At 37.7% G+C, this 27,077-nt stretch overlaps 1 protein-coding gene across 2 annotated transcripts in view; it reads left to right on the top strand.

The window, feature by feature from the left end:
• The first annotated feature begins 11,175 nt into the window (after positions 1 to 11,175).
• The window catches only part of KIAA0232 (KIAA0232 ortholog), a 47,403-nt gene continuing 31,501 nt past the window's right edge, over positions 11,176 to 27,077 (top strand). For both annotated transcript variants that reach the window (XM_014895322.2, XM_088163099.1), the window contains exons 1-2: positions 11,176 to 11,631; positions 26,096 to 26,233. In XM_014895322.2, coding sequence (XP_014750808.2) covers positions 11,401 to 11,631; positions 26,096 to 26,233 — 369 coding nt within the window. In that variant the 5' untranslated portion in view covers positions 11,176 to 11,400. The remainder of the gene's footprint in view (positions 11,632 to 26,095; positions 26,234 to 27,077) is intronic.

The following is a 27,077-nucleotide window of genomic DNA, read 5'->3' as shown; positions in this document are numbered from 1 at the left end:
GAATATTTTATTGGACTGGTCCCACTGGTGGCCTGGGGAATGATTCCACCTGGGAGCTGCCTTTGCCTTGGAGGATTCTGCAGCACGTGTTGGGGTACATGGGTAGGTGCCTGTGTCCACTCACTGAGGTGTTCAGTGCTGGGGAGACCTCTATTTTAATGCACACACATGTAACCTTGTTGCATGGGCCTCCAAGCATTGGTATCCCACTTGGGAATGGAGTTCAAACACAGGCAGGTACCTGTTGGTAGCAGGTAGTTTTAAGTGCTTTAAAAGTTGAGTAAATAAAGGACATCAGGAGGGCAGGAAAGAAAATGATCAAATAGTCAAGAGCATATATTTAGTCTTTCCATTACTTGACTGCATCCTGTATTGTGTTTTTAAGTGCTGCATATATTCTAGGTGATACTAAGGCTAGTAAATATAATGAGACACAAGCAGTAGAAAGTTTACCAGAGCCAAAAATCCTGAAGAAAAATGTCTTGGTGAACTCAAAATATATGCATCTGTGTGATCGCAGTTCTACTTGGTTTTGTTGTCTGTTAACTCCATTTATGTTTCCCTAAATCTGAGGAAGTGTTATTGAAGTATGATGATGGTAATCAATGATGTGTGGTCTGTTGCTTGTGTACATAGTAAAACATACTGCTTTTGATAGTGTCCATGTGAAGATTTTCATGGGACTGAACAGAAAAGACTGTAGCTATCTCCTCCTTGAAGTTGCATCTAGAAAAGTATTTCTCCCCAGGATCTCTCAGGCCCAGTAGCAGCCCATGCAGGCAATCAGCAAGTTTAAACTAAAAAATTTAAATCCTACCACTGTCTTCAGTGGTGAAAGAAATGTAGCAAGAAGGTCCGAAAGCTGATGTTAGTGGTACTGAAATTATGCTGATGGCTGGAGGGTAAAGTATGAGGTGAGGCAATGCCTGAGTGTTTCTGAGGTCTGCACATGCTGCCTTCTGCACTACCACACATTCTCCTGGGTTCTCCACACTTGGGTGATCCATCCTTTTCTTGGTTAGTTGCTGCCTCTGTCTCAGCAGATCTGAAGGAAGCAATCATTTCTTTGTCATCACAGGCTACTGAGAGACTGAATCTGCTGAATGTTACAAGTACAGGGTATGGTTGCATGGGTGCCTAGTGAATTTCTGTAAAAATATTGGAAGTAAATATCATATATGTTGAAGTACCTGGATTGGCTTCCACACTTGACATTCCTAAGAATAATTGCTGTCTGAAAGACTTGGATTTGAATTAGCTAAAATGTAGCTTCTGCATTCTGCCTTCCTAATGTTTTCTTATTATTTTAAGTGGATCTAATAGTGCTGAAAGAGGCAACCCCACTTCCTCTCTTATGCCACATGTAGAAATTTCGTGAAGAGAGCGAGTTGATCACTGATTTGTATTTTTTGAAGACTGGGTTACTATGAAATGAAATATTTCCATTTGGAACAAAAAATTGGTACAGTTAATCTCTGCAACCACTCAGTGGATGTGTTAAGTACAAAGACAAGAAGGTGAGAATATGGAGGGGAGGATGAGAGAAGCAGTGGAATGTCTTGTCCTCTCTTGTTGGCAATGTGCAGTGGTGGTGCAGTTCCTGTTACACTCTCACCTTCAAGTCATCCACGCAGGTTTCTCTGTCAAAATGCTGCTGCTGTTGTTCCCTTGAAAGTTAGTTACTACTGCTGTAAAAACAATCACTTCTGGTTTTTGCATACTGGTAATTTTTAATGTGAAAAATATTTACCAAAGTTCTTTGTCATTAGATGCTGATTTGTATTTTTAAACTTCTAAAAAGTTATCATACATCTAAGTTATGCTATATGTGTACATTTTTCCTTTTTCAGCTAAGATTTTTTTTAAGTAGTCATGTTTAAGCAAAGTAAAATTTGGTTCAAAGACTGGTGTAGACAGTAACAAACTGCATTGAAAAAAAATTTCTCATGTCAGTTTATGTTTGTTGTTCCGTAAGGAGAGAATGGGATTATTAGTACTCTGTTAGTAGCTGGAACAACCTTTTGGACAAAATCTTAAATAATGTAATTGTTGCCATTGTTAATGTCAGCTAGGCATTTGATAATTGTGAGGCAGCATTTCACTTCTCTAGATTAAGGCAATTTAGAGATGTCTTCCCATTTCTTAAATCTGATCAGTGGAGATATTTTTAACAGTTTTAAGTTCTTCTTAAGTAGCAAAATTTTTTAGAGATATAATTATTTGGGTTGAGGTGGTTACAGGTTACAGATGTGTGGTACTTAAATTTTTCTGGTGCAATTGCATAATCTGTGGTACCAGAGATTGTTTTATTTGTCATGTTTTGTTTTGTCAGAAATGCTCTGAGTTCCATTCTGTTTATTGAAATAGAAGTGAGATCTATGTGCTGCATAATGAAGTGCTTGCTTTTGGGGTTTTTTTGGATGCAGCTTTAATATTGAGTTGACCTCCTGAAACAGTTTCTTGAGTGATGCTATGAAATAAAAATACTTCCGTCTTGAAGATAAAATTTGCTTTCCAAATTATCAAGACTCCCACTAGACCATGATCTGCAAAACTTGCCAACTATTAGCCTTATTAATGAATTTTTTAAAGTCATATTAGATATACTGAAGGACCACTTCATAAGTCTCCATTCTGCAGAGATGATTCTTTACAAGCCTGCTGTCTGTAATGAGAACCTGTCCAAAAGAGTCTTTTTTATGAAGGCACATTCAAATCTTGCAATTGTATGAAATGATGAAGTTTTGGGGTATACATAGTGTCTGCAGGTTTTGTTCTGAGGTCATGCTTTTCCCCTTTCTACCTTTTTCCCCTTTCTTGTCTTTTTTCTTTGCTTAAAAGTTATACATTTTCCAGCTTACATACATATTTGTTTTGCAGAAGTGAAGAATACACAGATGACAAGAATTTAGGGTCTTTGTTATGCAAGTGACCTCCTAGTGCAAGTGTCTCACCTGCTAATTCTGCCATCCATTACCAGTTGTTTGCCATAGCTCAGTTTTTGCTCCCTGGCAGGATTGATGTTTGGACGTCTTTAACAAAGTTCGTGTGTGTTAATAATGTGCAGCCCTGTGAAGGGATCAGCTTGTTGCACTTCTCCAGCAACTGATTTTAAAAGTGTTGTTCTTGCATGATGGTAAACATAAATGTTTTATGAGAACAGTTGTAATGGTTCATACAAAGACTTTGACAAACCCTGTACTTGTCTGCAACATCATCTCTAAAGAAGCAGTTAGGGACAAAAAAAACCCAGGGCGAGTGATACCTCTCTTAAATACTCCCTCAGCCCTCCACTATTTTCAGCCTAGGGGATTTCCTAACCCTGATATGGTTTGTCTAGTTGAAAATTCTCAAGGGATGTCTTACTCAATTTCCATTGAAGGCTATCTAATTTTTTTATTTTTTTGGTCTTTGGTATCTTTTACAAGGAATTCTACTAGCTGTTGTGTGAAGTTTTGGATGTAGATCTTACTTACTCATTAGTACTTTCCAGTAACAAAAAATAGATGTTGAATAGTCAGTGTCTGTCCATGGAGAGACATGGATTAATAGCTCACAACTCACTGATATATGCATGAATAGCCGCACATGGTTATTGCCCCCCTGCCTCATTTCAGGATTGCCTGTGCTGAATTTTGTTTATCATTTTATTGGCCAGTCCAGTTTCATAATATCCTTTTGTATTTTTTCAGTTGCTCTGTAGTCACTATCCCTGATCGATTGCTTTGGTAGCTTCTGAACTGTGTCACCCATCTCATCTTCCAGGCCACTTAGGAATTTATCAGGTAATGCAGGTCCCAGAGCAGAATCCTTCAGAACTGAGTTGGTGACTTCCTCTGGTGTCATCTTGATTATGTCTGTTCTTTTTCTTTGCTAACCTGAGTAACTGAGGCTTACATGGTAGCTATTGAATCCTTTGAGTAATTCCATTAAGCTTTTATACAGGATTAGCAGCTTCAGATTTTCATTTGGATAAGTGTTATGAAAATAAGATTGCAGATTTGCAAGGAAAAAAATCCTGCAGTAACACCCACACAGTGGTTTGTCTCCCCTGTGGATTCTTTGACTTGAGTTGCCCTAGAACCATAATCCCAGCCTCGTTAGACATCAGTCCCCTATAAGATATAAACCCACTATGAATAAGACTGTATCACATCTGCACCTCTTGGTAATGCTTCTTTAAAAAGATGGTCCTATGTGTATTTAAAATTGATTCACAGAGCTGTTTTTATGTTTCTGACCACTTTTAGCACTTTGATTCCAGCCAGGTGTTTAATCTGTTTCTCATGGCAGGACAATATTTCTGTAGTGTTTCAGTGCCTTGGTCATGAGTCAAGCTGCTGTTCTTGCTGTTTGTTGTGCAGTAACATCAAACATCACCAGTGCATAAAAAAGCTGTCCTTGCTCTGGAGACTACACAGCCAAATTTCTTAGATTATCAAGGAATGTGGTTAAAACATAACAACTTCTCTTCTGAATTCACGTCTTTTAAATACCATGTGAAATTTATTAAGCACACAGATTCCATTGTTTGTTAGATTTTAAATAGGCTTTGATTTTGGGCTTTGACAGTGCCTTTCCCAGTGTAGCTTCTTGGTTTGTCTGTTAAGGATTTATTCAGCATTTTCGTGGAAAGAAACAAAAGAAATTAGTGTAAAATTGCAGATTCTTCCATAATATATAAGAACAAATTGGAATTCTGTTGCCATCATATAATGTGGTCATGCTTTTGACTATCAGTTTTCTAGAGGGGACTGAAAGGTACTGCACTGTGTACGTGATTTTAGTATGTTGCTGACCAACTTGATAAAATTTTTACTTTTTCTAATACTAATTAGGATTTCCATATTTTTTCCCTGCCTGCAGTTCCCGGAGAGAGGACATATTGTTTATTTTTAATAAAACCATTCTGTGTAAAAACATTAGTTTTAAAAACATTGGCCTGGTTAAGAAATGTGGACACTTCTCTTCACATTTTTAAAAAAATACATATATGTATAATCTTTTTTTCTCTGTTCATTGAATAAATGCCGTACACTGTCAAAGTGGAGATAAAAAATTTTTGAGATGAGAGGTGTTAATTTAAACTGTGTAATATACTGGTGTCTTTCAAAGAATAATAGAGGAAACTTTTTATAAAACAGCAGTTTCAACTTAACTATTGTGTGACAGTGTGTTCGGTCTAATTGTTAACATGTAGCAGTAGGCAGCATGAAACACTGGAAATACAGATGTTTTCCCATTTGGGAATTGAAGGAAGGAAAAGAAGCATCTATAGATTATCCAAGAGAATGGCTTCTCTGTAGGATTGTATCAAAGTGTGTAAAGAGTAAAATTGAGTTTTTAGAGACTCACTTGCAGATTATGCGAATAAACAGAATATTAGTTTTCAACCTCTTTCAGTATGTAATCCAGTAACATTTTTTTTTCTGGTGATGATTTAGACCCCAGTATAGTGAATTTTAGCCTGCAGACAATTTGCTTCCTTTTCAAGTTACCTTTTATGATCTTCAGGACATTGTCTGTGGACCTTTAGTTTACCTGATAGGACGGTTGTAAGGGGTATAGTTTTTACTCTCTTTTTCCAATATCTTCTACTGGTTTAAAAGTTGGTATTTAAGAAAACTTGAAAGATTATTAAATCATTGTATTATTTTGGGGTTTTTTAGTTTACAAAAAATGTTGGTGAATACACAATGAATACACCATTTCCGGGGGGGTCTTGGTGCTGATAAAATAGAGATTAGATTACTTTAGATTAATTCAGTGGCTTTTGTGGTTTGGCTTTGGTTACTGTTTTCTAACAGTATGAAAGAGAATATGGAGAAAAAAAGGTGTTAAAGACATGTAATTGTCTTGCTTGGCATGAATTTTTAGTTAATCTTTCTGTTGATAGTCCATATATTACCATGTTTAAATTTCTTGGTGTGCTTGTATCAAGCTTCATTGAAGAGTGATTTAATTATACCTTTCTTTTACTGCACTCTTTGGTAATCTCTGATTTTCTGCTGTTACTCTGTATCCCATAGACACAACTGCCACAAGATGTTGTTTGTGTTACTTTCATTATTGTATTACCAAGATATTTAACAAATGCACAGAACCTTTTTTTTATGACAGTACCCATATTCCAGTTATTTTACGGGGAAGATTACTTAGTCTTCAAAAAAGGTTATTTACCACGGAAGAGCAACTGTGTTGTAGGGAACAAACCTGGAGAGTTCCAGCGTCACTTTCCCTATCATTGATCCTCTTTCTGTAGCTTACTGTAGGTTATGTAAAGTTGTTGCTTTGCCATAGCTGGATCTCAGGAGACTAAGGCTTAGCTATTTTCTTCTGCTGTCTGTTGTAGATCAAAAGAGTATTTAATGTCTATCACAGTGAATAGAATTTTGAGAAATAAATATATTCTAAGACAGGCTAAGTTGAAAAAACGGAGTGTTTATACAATATCGTGTTCTCACTCCTTTAGAAGACGCTTCATGAATTGGCTCTTGTGCCTCTAGTGGTTAAGCTGCTGACAGTTTATCTAGTGTGACCTTGTTAAGGTCATTGGTTAGTATTGCAAAAACTGAAGGTTATTTAAAAGGAAAAAATATACTAAGAAGTGGAGTGAGGAGAAATTATCTTGAAATAATTTTACTACTTATTTTTTTAATTTGTAAATAAGTAATTTTCACAAAGTATTAATACAGATGTTTAAATTTTTATTTGGTAATTCTTGTTATAAGGCATAGTCTTATAGTCTGTCATAGTTTATAGCTGGAAATGGAGAATTCTTTCTGACTTAGTTAAAATAACTAGCCTTCCACTAATTATTTAGGCTGTAACATGCTCTCTCTGTTCAGATTAGCCCTGGCCTTGTGAGGAAGAATTATTTTTAGTGAGACAGTGTGAAATAGATTTAAGAGGGTTAATAACTTATTTGTCAGAAAGTGTTATCTCTAAAATCAAGCTTCACATCTATCAGCAGAAATGTTTGCTCTTTGTGTGACTTGTATTAATTTGATATGGAAAGTCTCTGTAGTAGTGGGATGGAAAAATACTCTGTATGAAATTTTGTTAATTCTAAAATATAATGGAAATGTTTAAGACCATCTGTGAAACAGAGTACTTGAAAGTATTATATTTATTTAATAAATTTGTTTAGATTTCCAGGTTTTATATAATGTAACTGAATGTTTAAAGAGGTAATACAATATGATATTCAAAAAAGCTAGAGTGCAAAACAAATTACAAAAATTTTGTTGTCTGATTTCATAATTCCTCTTACAATCGGTATCTCTCTCGCTGTCTTTTCCCTCTTCTCCCCATCTAATAAAAGCAAGACACACTTTAACTGGTCAGCTGAAGTCAAACAGATTTTGTTAGCCTAGATCTCAAGAACTGAATTTCTCAAATGTCTCACTTAAGTAAGTGTTAAAGACAGAAAAGAGAGGCCCCATTATCATCTCATTCAGGAGAAAGCTGAAGCATAAACTCAGTCCTTGCTAGGCTTAGCTAAGAAGCTAAACGTGTCAAATTTTGATTGAAGTGACTCAGTATCCAGATGCTTTGCCCTATAGAATCAGAATGGTTTGAATTGAAAAGAATCTTTCAAGATCATCAACGCTCACTTCTGTGGGTGGGGACATCTTTCATTAGTTAAATGAGGTTGCTCAAAGCCCTGCCCAGCCTGACCTTGAATACTTGGAATAGATCCTGCACAACTTCTCTGGACAAGCTGTTCAGAGTCTCATCCCTTCAATGTAAAAAATATCTTCCTAATGTCCAATCTAAATCTACCAGTTCTTAGTTTAAACCCCTGTCACTACAGACCCTCATAAAAAGTCTGTCCCCATTTTTCTTCCAAGCACCTTTTATGTTCTCTCATTATCTGGGGATGCATTTCATCTGGTTCCATGGACTCATGTACCTTCAGGTTCCTTAGATGGTCTCAAATCTGACCTTGTGCTGCAGCGGGCAGTTCTTCATTCTCCCAGTCTCCACGTTTGCCTCCAGTGAGTGGGGCAGTGTGTCTGGAGTACTTGTTGGTGAAGACCAGGATAAAGAAATCATTAAGTACCTCAGCCTTGTCTGTGTCCTGGGTCTCCTTTGAGATAGGGGCCCCTTTTTCTTATATAGAAGCTTCATCAGGCTTGATGTCCTTTGCCAGATTTAATTCTTTCACAGCTTTAGCTTTCCTAACCTGATTCCTGGCTGCTTGGACAATTTCTCTGTATTCCTCCCAAGCTACCTATCCTTGCTTCCACCTTCTCTAGGCTTCATTTTTCTGCTTGTGTTTGTTCAGGAGTTCCTTGTTCAACCATGCAGGTGTCTGGTGTTTTGCCTGGCTTCCTTTGGTAGGCATGCATCACTCCTGAGCCTGAAGGAGGTGATCCTTCAATATTAACCAGTTTTCTTGGGCCCCTCTACCAAGCAGATCCCTGAGAAGGCCAAACTGCTCTCCTGAAGTCCACAACAGTGAGCTTGCTGTGCCCTTAGGATCTTGAACTCCACCGTTCCATGGTCACTGCAGCCCAGGCTGCCCTTGAGCTTCACATTCCCCAGCAGCCCCAGCATTTTAGTAAGAAGAAGACTCAGTGCAGCACTTCTCCATGTTGACTTCTCTGAAGAAGAAGGGAAAGGAAGGTATCACCATCATCACATTCTAGGCACCTCCTTGTCCTGGATTGCTTGTGCTCTGCTGTGTTGTCCCTCTAACAGATATGGGGATGGTTGAAGCCTCCCATGAAGACCAGAGCTTGTGAACTTGGAGCTGCTCCTATCTGTCTATAGAGACAGTCTTCCTGGGTGGGGAGCCTGTAGCAGACCCCCAGTACAACGTGACCTGTCCCTGTCCTCCCTTTCATCCTGACCCATAACTTTTCAGTTGGCTCCTCTTCTGTTCTGAGGCAGAGCCCCGTGCACTTCAGGCAATCGCTGACACAGAGGGTAGCATCCCCTCCTTTTCTCCCGTGCATGTCCTTCCTACAAAGCCTGTATCCTTCCATTCCAGCACTCCAGTCACTGGAGTCATCTCACCATGTCTTTGTGATGCCAGTAAGATGATAGCCATGCAGGCATATGCATGTCTCTAACTTTTTTTTTAATTGTCTTTGCTACATGCGTTTCCAGAGGGGAATTTTAGCTGGGCTCCCAGTGGAGCTGACTTAGTGGCTGGAGAGGCAGCAGTTCCTTTGTGCTGCTCTTCAGGTGCTCTCCTGCTGACCTGCTATCCCTTTCCAGACTCTGAGCATCTTTTGCTGGCTCTGGCATCAAACTGGTAGCAGTGGGATGGATTGAGGCTCCCATTCCCTTGAACCTTTAGGTAGTTCTGTGCCATGCCTCAAAAAAGACAAATGAAGAGCGTCAGTTTTCCTGTATCTATGAAGTACAGGATTTGAGGGGGCTGACAAGGACTGTGGAATTGACTTGGGGAGAGCATTCATCACATGCTGTGCTTTGGAGAGCCAACAAGACTAAACAGATTTTCTGGAATGTTATTCTTCAACAGTTTGGACTTCTTAAGAGTTTGGACCTGTGGCTCTTAGATTTGGACCTTGGGTCACAATACTAGACTTTTCTTATACTTTCTGTTGTCTAATTGTGTGATGAAGCTGTAACCTCCAGTGCCTTGCAGCATGTTTCTACCTACTGTTACTTGTGCTTATCTGAGTAATTGAAACACGCTGCTTAACAAGATTGAATAATGTTGTGTTATCCCCTTTCTCGAAATGAACGCTGCAATCAGAGCAGTAAGGTCACTTTAGGAGAAGAAAGGGGTTTTATGACCTCGTTAGCAGCTGATCATAATGGGTTTCTTTTTGGTGATGTTGCAATTGACTCAGAAAAATCTGGAATATACAGTTGTACCTGGGTGGTGGTGTAAAGAAAGCTCTTAAAAACTAGCATCTTTTGTTGTGTTGATGTGTATCGACTTTCAGTTTTGTTTGGCCACAAAACACATGCTTCCCACATGAAGTGCTGCCCCCAGTATCTAGGTCAGGTAGTTGTATTAGGTGATGTCTGTTGTGTGTTGGTTATCTTGCACTGGGGTAGAAACAAAACAGCAGATTTTGCTTAGTCACTTGAGTCTATTTTGTTTCCTTTCAGTGAAGGGATATTTCCTGCTTGGATTTGAGCTTTGTTTTCTCATTCTAAGAAGCTGGAGAGGAGAAAGAAGGCCTACACAAATGCCAGATTGGCATGTGGTTGATAAGTAGACCGATCCAAAAATGCCTTTTTTGGGCTGACATTTTCTGCGTTCGAGAGCAGAATGCTGACGTGTGTGGTGCTTGCACCTTCTGCCCCTTGCTTATCAAGATTGATTTGTGATTGTGGGTGGTATGAGTCTTAGGATAGTTTGTCTATTTTAGGACATGGTTTAAAGTTTAAGCTCTCAGGTAGGACAGGTGTATGCTTTGTGTAAGAGGGTTAAATGTTAATTTTTGGCACAGATAAATTATGTTCTGCCCAAATTTTTAAGTTACTTCAGGGATTTACATTTTTATTAGGGCAGATTTTTGATGATAAAATGTTTTACTGTCCTGGAACAAGGCAAATAATTGAAACGAAGAAAAAACAACCTAAAAACCACCACTACTGAAACACCTGAACTGGAAGGTAGTAGTAACTATATAGTAGTAGGATTTATGAAACTCCTGGATGCATTTCATTAATTCAGTGTTTTATAAACAAAGCACTTCTATTCTAGAAATGGGTATCACTGCAAAACAGTAGGATTATATTGTCTTCTAGTGTTGCAAAATATGCAGTCTTTATTCAAACTAACAGATTTTTTTTTTATGAAATTGGGGATTTTTTTTCAGCTGATAGTGAAAGAATTAAATCTCAACTTTCCCAAAAAGCTAAATCAAACAAGCATTTCAACTGACAGATTAATTGTGAAGTCTTTGATGAAAGAGTCTCTCTTCCTACAGTAAAAAGTACCTTTTCTAAAAGTCACCTTTAAACTTGTAATAATTCCTGTCACTCTTCAAAATGACACTGAGTAGATGTACAATATGCTTGGAGTAAGCAGTATGTAAATGACTGCTTTCTACTTCGGGTGTTTTTTTTCACTGTTTAATATTATTCATGTATGGATACATATTGTCACAACTTTTCATTTTTTCCTCTTTATAGGTCCTGCTGGGGACTTGCATCTGGCCTCAATGTGAAATTAAGGTAGAAAAACACATCTACATATGTGTTTGCTATTAGGATTTAGTTTATTCACTGGTCATGCCTGAAGAGTGATGTTCGTCTCTAGTCGGCTAACAGCCAGGAAATATAAATGATTGTCCTAGAAGTCAAGCCTCTCTCCTATTTACTGGAGTGAAAATCACCTCCAGATATCGACGGAAAATCAACTACAGAAAATGCTTCACGTTATAAGGATGCCTACCACCTAGATTCATGCGCCCTATCTGTACAGTTGTTGTGGATGGTTTGCCATCTGAAAGCTCCTCAAGCTCTTATCCAGGCCCTGTATCTGTTTCTGAAATGTCTCTGCTACATGCTTTGGGTCCAGTGCAGACCTGGCTGGGGCAAGAGCTAGAGAAGTGTGGCATTGATGCCATGATTTATACTCGGTATGTCCTCAGTCTTCTGCTGCATGATAGCTATGACTACGACCTGCAGGAACAGGTATTTACATATTTTAGATGTTGTCCAGTGAAAGTGAGTTTTTGTACCAGTTATGTTTTGTGTATTATACCTGGGTATGCCTCAGCTGGGGGGGGTGGTTGTCTTTAAGTGTGTGGGTGGAAGGAGGGTATAAACCACACAGGAGTCAGATTTGATGGGTGAACTGAGATTAATGTAGTTAGGTTGCTGTATGGGCAATTGCATTAAACAATGTTTTCACATAGCTACAATTGATAACAGAACTATTAACACTAGAATATCTGTGTCCTAAATGAAGACCACCACTACTTGTGATTGTAAGCTTAATTTAATATTGGAACATTAGTAAACTAATGGAATTCTTGTAAACTGTGTCAAATTGCCCAGCTCCACAGTAGTTTGTAGACACCCCCCCCCCCCATCACTTCCCATGGAGTTCATGTTGTGCTGTATTCAGTAAAGAGTAAACACCCCTCAAATATCTTCTGGTGTGCAGGTATTTGAAATACATTATTATACATACATTATTCGTCTCTTCTAAAAGAATGTTGATGCTGAATGCTGATAAAAAGCATGCAAGAGAGTTGTACATAAAACATACTGTTCAGTCTTGATACCTTTTTATGGTTTTATTTTTTTGTAATTTCTCTGCATCATGAACCTATATAGAAATATTTTAAATAGTGGACTTTTATGAATTCAGTACTCGGGGAAATGACAGTGTTTGCAGAAAAGGCTGACAATGCTATTAAACATAGACTTTGTCTTAGAAGGTGGCTGTGGTGACAGTGGGAAGGAAGGAAAGTGAATACCTATTATTCGGTAGCTTAATTATTAGTCCTTTTTCATTACTGTTGTTTTGGTTGTACTTCAGACATTGCTACATAGCTGCTTCAGAACTTCCATTATCATCTAGTTTATCTTTTTAAAAATCCAGCAAGAGCAGAGCAGGTTATTGTGAGATAGATGTAAGTGTAACTGAAGCACAAAAGATTCATGTCAGATGCTGCCAGTTTTTGAACTCGTAGCAACCATTACTGTGCATAAAAGCCTTCATGGTTCCTTTGTGTAAACTAGAAAACTTGTATCTGTAAAAGCTTTTTTGTTTCTTTTTGTTCAAAGGTATATCTGGCAGGAGTAGGTGACATCAGCAACAGCCCCATGATTAATAATAATAATAATTTTTAAAACCCAGTGTAAGCACTTTCTAGAATGTACCTTAACATGTATATCTTGGTCAGACATTAATAGCTGTATTTTAGAAGGGTGCAGAAAAAGGTTCCAAAACCTGTTTGAAAGAGCATGTGGGATGAGGACATTAAAAATGAAAACAATTGAAACCACATGAGAACTTGAGGAGCTTTAGAGATAGGCTAGTGGCCTTGGGGAAAATGAAGACGTGTTTCTTTTCAGTCCATTTCAGACCACAGTCATAACTTTGAAGTTGCTACTATGATATTTCAAATTACTGAAGTGCCAAAATTAGTTTTCTTTTTATCAGGCTTTGCAAGAAGCAGGGTAACTATATTATGAAAATCTCATTCAGTTTATTTCTCATTTTGATACTTTAACTGGATCCTTTGTGAGTTTGATAACAGAGCTTTAAGGAATGTGTCTGTTCTTTTTCCAAGTTGATTATCTGAACCTAATGAGCCAAAGGGAGAAGAATACCACATGCTGACAGGGTAGCCAAAATCTCTGTTGCTGAGCGGGTGCTGTGGTACCAATGTACAGGATGTCTTCTGAACAACATTGGGCTTTGAAGCTGAAAGATTTTTTTTCCATCTCCTCTAATTTGATATTGTTTATAACATACTTTACTGTATTTGCCCTGCTTCAAGTTTTGAGACCTAATATCAATGTGGTTTTGGGATTATATTGTGCAGTAATGATTAGATGCACCTCTTATGAAACATACTGCTCTCTAATTCCTTTTTCAAATAGCTTAGTCTATAAAGCCTGCAAGTACAAATTTCTTACATAGAAAACTGAGGAAATCTTTAAACACATGTGCTTGTTTTGTTTTTTATTTCTTATTGATTCTAAATTTATTTTTATTTTACTTACTGCTTACTGGTTCTTTGTATCGCCTGACATTTTAAATTACTTTTGGTTTAGTGAAGTTACTCAGGAACAAGAAAATCTTTATTCTAAAACATATATTTACATATAAATAATTTCAATCCAATTTTGGTGATGGGCACAATGTCAAGACAAAAGGGAAAAACATACTAGCATTGTTTACAAATGGAAGTCAAGGAAGAGAATAGGAATTAAATACCTAAATGAGAAGTAATTTAGGAGTAAAATACTTAGAGTTGCTGAGCTTCTTTAACCCAGATTAATTCCCATTGAAGATTTGGTCCTTGGCATCTCAGGAATTTTTTTTTCTCCCATGTGATACCTTGAATCTTAAGAAAGATAAGAGAATTTCCATGGAAAGAACTGTTCTCAATAGTGGGCTTATTGCAATGATTTCTCTCCAGCTTAAAGGACAGCTACAAAAAGGAATGAAGCACTCTATTCACATGGAGAAGACAAGGGACAATGGGTACATGTTGCACTGGGAGCAGTTTCATCTTGATATGAGATTTTTTTTTTCTTTTTTCTTGTAGTGAGAACAGTCATTCACTGGAACAACCTCCTCAGGAATGTGATAGAACCCCTGTTGCTGGAGGTTTTTGAGATGCAGTAGGGTGCTAGATAGTCTTGTCTAGTCTCCTTTTCCCTTGGAAGAGTAGACCACGTGATTTTTTGAGGACTAATGTAGGAAGTCTTAATCTTATGGATAGTGTCATCTTCCTTAGAAATGTTACAGACTGAAGCTAAGGTGGCCATTAAGATCTTTCCACCTCAGAATATTGATGGAATCATTAGCACTGTTTTGGTTGCTTCAGGGAGCCTCCTTCAGTGCTTTCTTTATAGTATTCTGATGTCATCAAGTGTGGCAGGGAAATGGAACTCTGAAGTCTGGACTGAGGTTTTGTCAGGTAAGTACCAAAAGATTTAGTATCAAAAATAAGTAAAAAAAAAAAACTATTGCCAACTTTACTAGGCATACACAGCTATTTAAGATATCATTTGTCACATTATCAGTCACTTCTGTTTACAGTTAAAATAAGAATTTCAAAAGAATATGGGAATCTTGATTGACTATGGGAGTCTTGATTGATTAGATCTTCAGGGTTATTTTTGAGAATAAGCAGGATGTTCCCTTCTGCTCTGTTAGTAATATTTAATATGTGGGTTTTGGTCTTGATTCTAATGCAATCTTCTGTGGGTTTCTCCAGTGTTACTCTGAAGCAGATTTGTGTGGCTTTCTCCAATAATATCTGTTTTTGTACAGTGAGCTGATGTCTGGGTAGAAGATAAGGATATGTGTGTGGGGGGAGTGTATTGTTTGGTTTTCCTTTCCCTGTTTTTATGTATGGGGGTTTTTTGTTTGTGTTTTGTTTGGGTTTGTTACTGGTGTTACTTCTATGCCTTGACCAATTAGAATGGTCTGTGTTGGGTATTGTTATATGAATTCAGGCTCAGTATCACAGATTGTTAGATTGGCAAATCATGAGTTTCCAGAGAGTTCATAGCAGATTTTTGCAAGTACAGAAAACACAAGTGGAAGTAAAATCCTAATACACAGTGACCAAATTTTACTGGAATGTTTGCAGTTTCTATTCTGACTCGTTGGCTTAAACTGAAATAGCTGTTAAAATATTGGGAAAATGTATAAGCCAGTATGTTTTGCCCAGCTGTATTTCAAAGGAATAGTGAATTTCCAAGAAAGGTATCTTGTTTATGGTAAATTGTACTGTGGTACCAGGGTCTTCAGGACTGCTATGGTTATGCATATGTTATACACACCTATCAAGAATTACTGTAAAATTCTCTAAATATACACACTTTAAATGCCTGTTTGTTTGTTTGGTTTTTAAATGCTCCAGTACTGAAGGTAACTTAGTTATTGTTGGCACCTAGAGCACAATTCTTATCCAAGCCATACTTGCTACTTTTGGAAGCCAGTCTAAGAGTTCAAGATGTAAAAGTTCTCAAGATGTCCTTCATTCTTACTGTGTACTCTTTCTTTCTTCTTTTAGTTTCCCTTCAGGTTTTTTGGCAGTGATGATATTGCTGGTGGGAGGGTTTAAGTGGGCAGAAGATGGAGTAGAAAATACAAAGATAGTATGAATTGGGTTTACACATTTTCCTTGATTCCTGTGATGGAGTTCATAGAAATAGTTTCAGGGGTTTTGTGGCTAGTTGAGGTTTGTCATACCAGAAGACAAGTAAGGATTTCAGTGGTAGACTTGTCCTTTTTTTCCTACAACCAAAGATGTTGCTTGTGTAGAGTCTTTCTAGAGTACAATTCTCAAATTGATTGACACATATAGTAGATGCCTACATGGCCTAAAGATTACTAAATAAATCTCTTGAACCATGTGCTATATAAGATACTAATTATTTAGGTGTGTTAGGGGGTTTATTTGGTTCAGTTTGGTTTGGGGATATTTTTTAAGATTTGAGGCTTATCAATGGTCTCTTCAAAATGTTTGGAAGTCACTAGTATTTTGTGCTGAGATAGATGACTTTTTTGTCACTTTTGGTCCATTAAGGAAAACCTCATAAACTTTGTATGGGTTTACAGACTGTTTAATATAAGTAAAGTGCAGAACGTTTCTGCCAAGTATACAGGCTTTCATCATTGGCATTTTATTACTGAATTTACCTACTTTGGAATGAATGATAAATTAAGCAGAAAATCATGAAATTGCAGTCAAGTTTTTAACTTTTGGGGATCCACAGAATTGCTGTTGGTGGAGATCTGAACATTGTGAGACAGCCTTTTGACTTCACACTAGACTGATTTTTAATCAGAATACCTTTTTCTTCGTTTCCTAGTGGCTAACCAACTAAGTGCTTTCAAGATTTGATTGTTGTTTAAATGCTAATTAAAAATGAATTTGTAAATGCATGTGTTCTCAAACCAGTTTGTGATACAGTAAATACTGCGTTAAGATAGTATAATCTGTGTGAAGCAGAAGGCATTGCCTTAAAATATACTTCGTGTGAAACGTTATTTCACTGGTCTTTCTTTGTACAGTATTAAAATCAGTGTTCTATGTTGTATCTTTCACATACTATTTGTAAGCTTATCTGATTTTGAATATAACAAGTTTATGGCTTAGTGCTATAGACTTGTTACTGTGGACTGTTCTCCCTTTGGAAGGGATAGAGTCTTTATTTAAAAAAACCCAAAACCTAACAGCGAGACACTCTGTGAGATAAAGGCTTTGTTTGTAAGCCTTTGGTCATGCGGCAGGAAGATGGAAATGCATTTGTTACGCATACTTTCCATATCAATTGTCTTCTGTTGCTTTTGATCTATTTCTTTCAACTCATTTTTGGAAGTTAACAGTTTTTTTCTGAACCTCAAAATTAAAAATCCTTTTTATTTTTTTAAGATGATATTTTCCTAGCTCTCAGGATTTATTGGCTATTGCACTGCAAACTATGTACTTCTGTGACCAGACTGAGATTTTTGCTTTTGATTTTTCAATTTTTAACAGGGAAGCTTTTTTTGGGGAGGACTAATTATTTGTAGACTGATGTGAAGTAGTTCCATTCGGGTAATCTTTTATATGGAGGCATAGAAAGTCTTCAGAATGATAGTTACACTTCTGCTGACTTTGATCTTTTCATCATTTCATCATTTTCACTTACAAATTTAAAGTCCAAAATGTAGTTTTCTTTTTCATATTAAGAGAAGAAGAGAGCAGCGAAAGAGACACCTCAGCCCACATGTGATATATTTTACATTGTGTTTTTAAGTCCCTAAATGATTTTGGCCTATCCTTCTGCCCTGGGATGGGGATATCACTGCCAACTTTAGTCTATGTTTGGCTTGCTAATGACACAGGACACTTCGGTGGCTGAACTTGGGATGCACTTGCTAGGTTTCCAGATCCAGTGGAATGTGGGCTGTTTGTTCTCCTGCCATCCCATATTAACCCAGTAGAGGGACCTGATGTCTGGATTTATATTCTAGTAATAGATACTAGTTTTTCCCATGTGTATTTTGAGGGGAAGAGGATGTGGGGTTTTGTATGTGTCTTGTGTTGTGTGTAACCTAAAGAGAGGAGGAGAAATGAGGATTTGGTCCTCTGCACTCCACTAACCATGTGTTAAAAGTTAATCTAGCTGATATGCCTATTCGACAAAAATAACACTGCTGCTTCTAGTATAATGACACCTATTCTTTTATCATCCCTAAGAAATACTTTTGGGTCACTCAAACACATTTTTTCATAACACATTACAATATGCAGAGTGGGTTTAGCTATAGTAGGGAAAACACTGTGTGGCTGCTGTATACAAGTGTCAGTAAATTTCAAAGTTCACCAGCAACTTGTAGAAATAAATTTCTTGAATGCAAAACATTTTTCGTTTAGTTTATATTTGTGTTACTGCTTATTAAGCTGTGTAACAGTCCTGTAGGAACAATTTTTAAAATTTTTTGACCGTAGTTTTTTAGTCAGTACCCCAACTAAGTATGTAACTTTCAAGTTGTGGGGATCAGCGTATGAAGAAAAGAATAGGTAGGAGGGGGAACTGTGAGACCAAGACTTTTAGCTGTCCTTTTTTATGAGACTAATTTGAAATCCTTAGATTACTCAAATGAGTATGTTTATAACCAATGGGAATAAGCCCCTTCTTCTTCTCATACATAAATATGTAATCTGAAGAAATAGTACCATTTTCTAAATATGATTAATTGGTCCTATCTTGAAATTAATATGTCCATAAAGCTTATTCATACAAAAGTTAAACCATTTTGTAAAAGCTCAGATAACTAAGTTTAAAAGTTCATGGAGGAAAATTTAGCTGTGGTCCTGCCCTCCATCCCTTTCTAGGAAGAGGGGACTATAGCTGACGACTACATAATTCAAATTTTGGGAAGTCATTTTTTTGTGTACAGTATTAGTTTTTTGAGAAAAATTAGGTGGGTATGGATTCCTCTTCACTTAAGCAATGGAAGATGGCTGAAATGTCTTTACTGTAAAAGCATGTGGCTTGAGAAACTTATTTATTAATTTTTAGTTGGCACTTGTTTTGTTAATTGTGCAGTAACTGATCTGTTCTATATTTCTCTGTCCAGTGACTGTTAGATATGGGACAGGTTTGGAGTATCATGGACTATGAGTTTGTATTCTCTGTTCTGTTTTAGGAGTTGGAATTGTAGTGGCAGGGATTGGAGCTCAGCAGTAGACTCGCAGGGGCTTTGTATTTGTGCAAACTGTTCGAGTTCCAGGGCAGTCAGCTTCAGCTCATGTGTTAGTTGAGAAGAAAAGCATTCATTCTCAAGGACTGTGCTTATCTGAGATTATTTCCATGCTCTCTGCTGTTCTTGTACTGGTGTGAGTGATCATGTTGAGCTGCTTGTTCCTTTTTTATGAAGTTGTGACTACTAATGTATTCTCACAAAGGCTTATGTAATACAAAGCAGAGACGGAAGCTCAAGTTGGTGAGTTGGGTTGGTGAGTCCTCCTAACAGTCAGGATTTCTTTGCACCCATCTCTGTGCTGATACAATTGTACTGTTTGGATTTCTGGGGATAATTGAGATGTTTCCTTCGTGTTCTTTGGGTATAGAGCATTGCAGGACGGTACACTTGCCATATTTCTCCAAGCATAGATGTGCACTGCCTGTATTCTCTGAAATCAGATGAATACAGTGGTCTGTGATGCTTGCCACACAACTTTATCTCTAAAGCCAAGAAAGCAACCATAAATGCTATGGAATAACTTCTCCAGTCATGACATGCCCCTTTCAGACACCTTGCCTCTGTAGTGACAGTTTCTGTTGAGTTCCTAGCTTTCTTTTCTGCAGTGTAAGTCAGACGTGTAAGTAAAATGATGTCTTTATAGCTTTAGCTATAGCCTTGCTAAATTCTCCTCTTTTCTGCTTTTACTTTAATGGGAAAAGTTTAAAGGCAATCTGCTCAACAAACATAGGATTTTAACAGATGCAGCATTTGCATGTTCTCTCATTCTTTGGAGTGGGTGTGACAAATTTCTTCTCTTTAGTTTTAGCCTAGAAGTAACTTCTAATTAGTGAACATCACATAGACTGCCCTTTCAAATTCGTGGGATTATAAGCAAAAGTTTATAATTGACAGAAACTCAGATTATAGGATTTTGTACTTTGATTGATTAGTTTTGATAAGTAGAATTCTTCCCTGCCTGCCATCAGTCCCGAACACCCTGAGGTCATAGCAGTGCATGTTGTGATTATTATGGGCTGTTCTGTTACAGTCAGGCTCCACAGGGTTACAGTGTTCTGGTTGTGACATCTGGGAAAGAGGTGACTGTAGTGGCAAGATGATTCCCTGTTTTTTCAGTTTAAGTCTAAGATTAATTCTTTCCCTGATAATACTTGGATTTGGAGCTACTCTCTAACATTAAAGAACGTTTCCCAGTCCTCTCTATTCTGTGTTTAGCAATGGGTTTTTGCCATGGAGAAAACTTAGGCTGCTCTCTGAAATGTACTCCTTGTCTGCATTTCCTTTGGGGCATATTAGCTGAGTTTGAGCCAATGTTCTTGTGTTTTCATCTGAACTGTCTCACCTGTGTGTTATTTTTTTATCTTTGTCTCAGTCTGAGGTAGCCTGTAAGGAATATCTAAGCTGATCTTGGCCCATGAGACCTTTCTCAGTATTTATAATAAATTTCATTATGAAAAGGTATCTATTGCTGTGGCTTTAAGCAATCTCTGACAGTTTTTCCTGAATCTCAGTTCAGTGGAAGCATTTTTTTGAGGTAAGATCACTGAAGGTCTTTATATGTAATAATCTTAAAGGTTAAGTACACCTGTGATCTGTTGCAATTTTTCCCTAATTCTCACTTGTGAAATCCTCCAAGAGGCAGTGATATTCCATTGTGGATATAATTTGTCATGGACTCACTGAATGGTTTGGTTTGGAAAGGATCTTAAAGACCATCTAGTTCCTAGACCCCTGCCATGGAGAGATTCCTTCCACAAGATTGGGTTGCTCAGAGCCCCATCCTGCCTGGCCTTGAATACCTCCAGGAAGGGGCAGCCACGACTTCTCTCGGCAGGAAGTGTCTTATAACCCTCAGAGGAAAGAATTTCTTTCTGGTATCTAATCTAAACCTGTCCACCTTCCGTGGACATCCCCCCTTGTGCTGTCACTCCATGCTTTTGTCAGAAGTCCCTCCTGAGCTCTGCTGTAGGCCTTTCATGTGCTGGAGGGTGCTGTAAGGTGTCCCTGGAGCCTTCTCGAGGCTGAATAACCTAGAGAAAGAACTCTGTCAGCCTGTGTTCATGGCAGAGGTGTTCCAGCCTTCTTGGGGCCCTTCTCTGGACTCACTTCTGCACTTCTATTTGTAGAATAGAACTTCCCTCTCATGTTAGGAGCAGACCTGGGGTGTGCAGTAGTATGGGTGGGGGCTCATGAGAGTGAGAGGGCCAGAATCCCCTCCCTTTGCCTGCTGGCCACACTGCTTAGGATGCAGCCCAGGACACAGTTGTCCTTCTGGGCTGTGACTGCACATTGCCAGCTCATGTTCTACTTCTTGTCAACTAACTGCCCTAAGTCCTTTTCTTTGGGCTTCCTCTTGATCCTTTCTCTGTTCAGCCTGACTTTGTGTTTGGAATTGTTTTGTAATAAAACAGCCAAGACTCCATTTTCTTCATGTGGGAAAAAAACCAATTCTTTATTCACACAACTTATTTTATACAATTTTTACAGACCTCGTGTGTAACTTTAATTGGTTAATAGCTTTCTTACCAATTACTCTGTTGGTTAGTAAAAGATATTTTACTTACCCATCAAATCTCTCTATTCTTGAATTGTTTACATATTTCTTTACTAATTCTTATATATAAGACAAATCCATTTTTTACCAAAGTGCAGTTGTTTTTCACTCAAGAATAGTTTGTTGTGTTAACAAACTCTCATTCCCAAGGCTATTTTCACATAAGAACTTAAAACCACTTAACTGCCCTTAAAGAAAGTGACAAGCCAGCTATTAATTTAACAGAGCAAGGCCTGAGGTTGAGACCTTTCTTTTATAATTCTTGTCTACAACAGAATTGCCTCAACTTGGGTGGAGTACAGTGCACTTGGCCTTGTTGAGCTTCATGAAGTTCACACAGGCTCACCTCTCAAGCCTGTCCAGGTCCCTGTGGATGGCATCCCTGCCCTCCATGTGCTGACTGCACCACACAGTTTGGTGTCATTGGCAGATTGGCTGAGGGAGCTCTTGATGCACTGTCCATGTTCCAGCAAAGGAGTTAAACAACATCAGTACCACTACAGACCCAGAGAAACCCTTGTTCCTGGCCTTCACTTGGCCATTAAACCATTGACCACAACTCTCTGAGTGTGACCATCCAGCCAATTCCTTATCCACTGAGTGCTCCCTCTGTCAAATCCATGTTTTTCCAGAGGCAAGGGTAGTGTCACAAGCTTTGCACAGGTCCAGGTAGTTGACATCATTTACTCTTCCCTTACCCACTAAAGCTGTTATCCTGTCATAGAAGGCCACCAAATTTGTCAGGCATGATCTGTCCCCAGTGAAGCCATGTTGGCTGTCACCAGTCACCTCCTTATTTTCCAGGTGTTTTAGTACAGTTTCCAGCAGCATCTGTGCCATGATCTTGCCAGGCACAGAAGTGACACTGACTGGCATGTAGCTCCCCAAGTCTTCCTTTATTTTCCTTTTTAAAAACAGGTTATGTTTCTTTCTAACGTTGCCATTTATGTGGACCACGAGCTTCATAATATTTTTATTTCAGTTGCATCTCAAGGTGTCACATTTGTTTTCTTACAGATAGTTGATATTTCTCTTTACAGCAAATGAAATGAGAAGCACTATCAAATTTGCCTTTTTTTTTTTTTTTTTGCTTCTCCAATTTCTTGGTAGTTTAGAAGGAAGTGGTGGATTTGCTGCTTTTGCATAGTTGAATAGAATAAACCATTTCAAAATCTTTCTAAAATTTGTGCCTCAATCTTAATTTAAAATTTAATTAAGCACTCAGAATACTGGATTTCTTGAGGCACCATTAGTGTGAAGAATACAGATACTTCATCAATGTTTTTTTAGCCATATTTATAGCTATTAAGTTATTCTTGTCAGGAAACTTTGCACTTTTAGTGTCTCCATGATTGAAAATCTCTAATGAAATTATCTAGTTACATAGTAGGTAGGGGATAATAGGACTCTGAAGAGTAGATGTTTAAATAGCAGTTTATATATATAAAGTTGGGGTTTTTTTAGTATCTATAGGGCATTGGCTTTCTGTTGATATCTCTTTAATATTGGTTGGCCATCTCCTGAAAATTTAGGTAATGGTAGTCTGGTTTAAATATTTGAATTCTGTAAGCAAAATTTTAGTTCTTCTTCTGTGTGTATGCACACTTTTAAAATCTATAAGTTCAGAGTGGCATTGCGTTTGTGAAAAGTTCAGCGACCTGTGAAGAGCTCCTGCATTAAAATGAGCATTATCTTATGATCTCCTGTTGGGAAACAAGGTAAATGAAGGCATCTTGTAAGTGAAGAGATCAGAAGTCTTTGGTCATTCTTTCCACATGGAGGAAGTAGTTTACCTGTCTTCATGCATGTAGAATGTTTTGCTGAGCTGCTTTCTTTCCTGTTTGTTATGGACTTGGTACTCTCCAGTCTAAGGAGTTAACCTACTGATGGGCTCCTGACTACTGAAGACAGAGAGAAAAAGAGAGGGGGAAAAAATTAAGATACTAATTTAACTCTCTTAAACCATTGGGAACTACTGGGTTGTCTGTCTGTCTGTCTTTTTTTTTTTTTTTTCCTTTTAATTTTCCTGTTTTTGTCAATGTAGTCATCGTAAAAAAAGAGGGTCACTCTGTGTCTCACTGTTCTAAAAACTCACTCTCTAGGGTGCATTACATTTTCTTGTTTCTCAGGCATTTTACTGTAATGTTTGGCTTTGTAAAACTTGGTCTTTGATCCAGAATGGTTCTGATACACAAGAATTATGCTTAAGGATTTTTTTTTCTTCACAGTTCTGTAAGGTTTTATAGGTGTGGTGTTTGATTTGTGTACAGAAGGTGCAAGATCCTCAGTAATGTAGGCTATATCAAATACATATATATAGTGCTGATAAATACTGATAAATAAATGTAGTTTAGATGAGGATTTAAAACTGTAAAACTTTGCATGGAATAGCTGCAGTCCATGGTGTTTGCTAGTCTTGTAAAATCTGAGACTATGAAACTTGCAAGTTTGTCCAGGAAAAAACTCCCAACCCAAGTTTTACACTTGGCAGCCAGGTGTGACTGAAAACCATGTGTCCAAAAAAAATTTTTGTGTGTATTGTATAAAGAGGTAGAAAGAAAACCAGAATTCTGTTGGAGCTATGTCCTCAGTCGCTGCATCCTGAAAGACAAGCCATGTTGTTCCCAGAGTGCACAAACAACTCTCTCACTCTGGAAGGAGGGATGAGACCATGATACCACAGCTCTGGGGTGGGGGTCTGAGAGAGAATTCCATTTAGCTTCCCTTCCCCCTTTAAAAAAATTGCGTATCTCTTAAAAGAGATTTTTCAGTTTTTGAATGTTGAAAACTGTCAAAGTTTGTAGACAAGTGTGAGGTATTTTTCAAACTGCATTCAGTGAAGAACTGAATGAAATGCTTTATATATTTCTGTGAGCATGAAGGTTCTTGGTGCTCTGCTGACAGATCGTTGGTAAAGCTGTGATGTATCAGTACAAAGCAAACCTTTGTTAGCGTAGAGAAAAACAGTAATACGTAGCATTTTGGGAATGTTTTCCTACTGCAGATGTTGTCTTTGTGAACTTTCCACGTAAAATCAGAATAAATGAAGTTAACCCAGTGCAAATTTGCTGGTGTACCTGGATTTTCACCCACACAAACGGGTCTGTATTTACTTGTTCGTAGCTGTGCCTGTGTGAACGATCTGGAGGGGTTTTGGGAGCTGGTGGGGAGTACGTGGTTCTCATCAGTTTGTTTTCTTTCACGGGAATATTGGGAAGAGTTAGAGTGCTCTACAGCCTCGTTGTGTGAAGAAATACATAAACTGCAATTCTGGAAAAGACTTAAAAAATATTTTTAAAAAATGAATTGTAGATATGCACAGTCTTTTAAACCTATTTTCTGATTTTCTAGTATTTCTTTTGTTAGTCCTTCTAATAACAGTAGTCTGTTCAAATTTTTTGTTTTAAGTTAATCACTAGCTCCTTGCACAAGTGCTAGAAAAAACAGTGGCTGCTGGCTTTTTGTTCTTTCAGCACTGAATGCAGTTCTCCAGTTTTGGTGCTCAAATAAGACTTTAAGCAGTAAATCCAGCAAATTGCTCTGCTCCTTCATGTAAAGTGACAAATAACAGCCCTTCAGTGGCTGCTTCTGAAAATGATTGGTCTCTCTTGGCCCCCGTTTTTTTCCTATCTTGTTCTTTGCACAGGGACAATTATTGGCACTAACAAATTGTTTTTACTTTGTTTTGAAACCATGGAGAATTAGGAATTCTTTTAAATCAAGGTAGGCCTTAGCCTGGTTTTCTTTGGAAGTAGTAACAGATATATTGAAAGGGTTGAAACAGGTGGGCTGAAAACCATCAGATGTTTGTGCATCTCTCTGAAGAAAACTGTTTTAGACAAGCATATATTTTAAAATGTTAAAGACTATTTTACTGATAGCCAAAATATTTATTTCATGAGATGAATATGGGAAATCATGTATATGTATGTGAACAGACAGTAAAGAACTAGCAAGTCTGGTAATAAATTTTGTAAATTCTGAAAAGCCATATAAAAGGGATGCTACATATCTTCAGATGATTGCATATTATGCAATGGCATTCTACTTTGATTTTATTATTCTCCATCATTCTTACTTGTATTAGAAGCCAACCACGCCTACTCACTCTCACTTCTCAGTTATTTCAATTGTCTTCTGAAATAGTTCAGGTTTATTTTATGACAGGTAGTGCTATCTCTAGCTGTAATCATGTTCATTTTAACACGGAGTTGAAGGCTTGAAGATCTAACGCTACATTTTCTTCTTCTGGCTTGTTTAACTTTCTCTTAAGTTTGATCTTAACTCAGAACTACTTGCTTTTCATTCTGATTATTTCAGAGATCAGTGAAACTAACATATTTTGTGTAAATTACAGTAATACTTTCAACCATAAGTTGGCCATAAAATTACCTTTGTGGATATACTTTGCAATTGGAAAATATTACAGTGAAGTGTGAGTTGCCTCCATGTCCTGTGAAAGATGCATGTACTTTTCTGAATAGTGAATGCAAGTTTTATGTAATCAAACTAATCTTTAATTTGGCAAAAAGTAGTTTTTAGCAGATAGAAAAGGGTTGGTTTCATTTTGCACAGTATGTTATTTGTAGTCCTGATCTGCTATAGTACTGAGATATTAATGTTTTAAATAATGTTTCTTTATTTGATTTTAGGAGAATGACATCTTCCTGGGCTGGGAAAAGGGAGCTTACAAGAAATGGGGAAAGAGTAAGAAAAAGTGCTCTGATCTAACACTAGAGGAAATGAAAAAACAGGCTGCTGTCCAGTGTCTTCGTTCTGCTTCTGATGAAGTAAGTTTGGACTATTTAATAGATTTTTAAGGCTTTATGTCCTTCTTTGTGCTAGGTATATTTGGCTTGTGATGCTTATATTTTAATTTGTGGCTTCTTAAAGTGCTAGTTTGCCAAGAATTCTCCAAGAATTCTTTGTTTTTATTTAGGAAATTATGAAATGCATGTATGTTAGAATGATTTCACAACAGATTCTGTACGATGTAGTGTCATGGTTTCCTTTCTGTAAACCCTTGCCTGTTCTTGTCAGGGACAGTTGCAATGCACTAGTTTGAGTTGAAATTACCACAAAGCTTTGCATAAAGATAATTCTAAAAATTCTAAACTGACTTTCTGTTGTGTGTGAACAGAAAGGACTGGAATATGTGGGCAGAAAGCCATCTTGCTTTGTGCATGCAACATGTGTAATCCAGAATCCCTAAACAAAAAGCCATGTTTAGTAGCAAATGTTCACTTTCCAGATTACATGATTGAGTGGAAGTGAAGTGCACTGACTAGAGCAGGTTAGGAGAGGTGAGGGCAGCAGCTTGAAGGAAGATAGCAGAAGCAGCAGATACTGTGTAGTTGAGCAGAAAAGTGGACAGAGGGAGAGGCACTTGAAAGCAATGCTTGAAAAGAAAGAATGATCTGTAGGACAAGTCAAAGGAAGCTCTCCAGGGAGATTTTTCTGACAGCAAAAATGAGAAATTGTATTTTAGTTTACAGAACTATAAATACTCTGATCTGTCACTGCTGTAAGAAGAAACTACCCCACCTATGCAGCCTGGTTGCATTATTGCTCTACACACCTTCCTAGTCATAGCTTGTGCTTGCACAAGCATTTGGGTGGTCATGTGGAGAACTG

Source organism: Sturnus vulgaris, chromosome 4 (genome assembly GCF_052056855.1).
Source record: "Sturnus vulgaris isolate bStuVul1 chromosome 4, bStuVul1.hap1, whole genome shotgun sequence".
Taxonomy (NCBI): Eukaryota; Metazoa; Chordata; class Aves; order Passeriformes; family Sturnidae; genus Sturnus; species Sturnus vulgaris.
The sequence above is the reverse complement of the archived record's forward strand: the minus strand, read 5'-3'. Positions and strand labels throughout refer to the sequence as shown.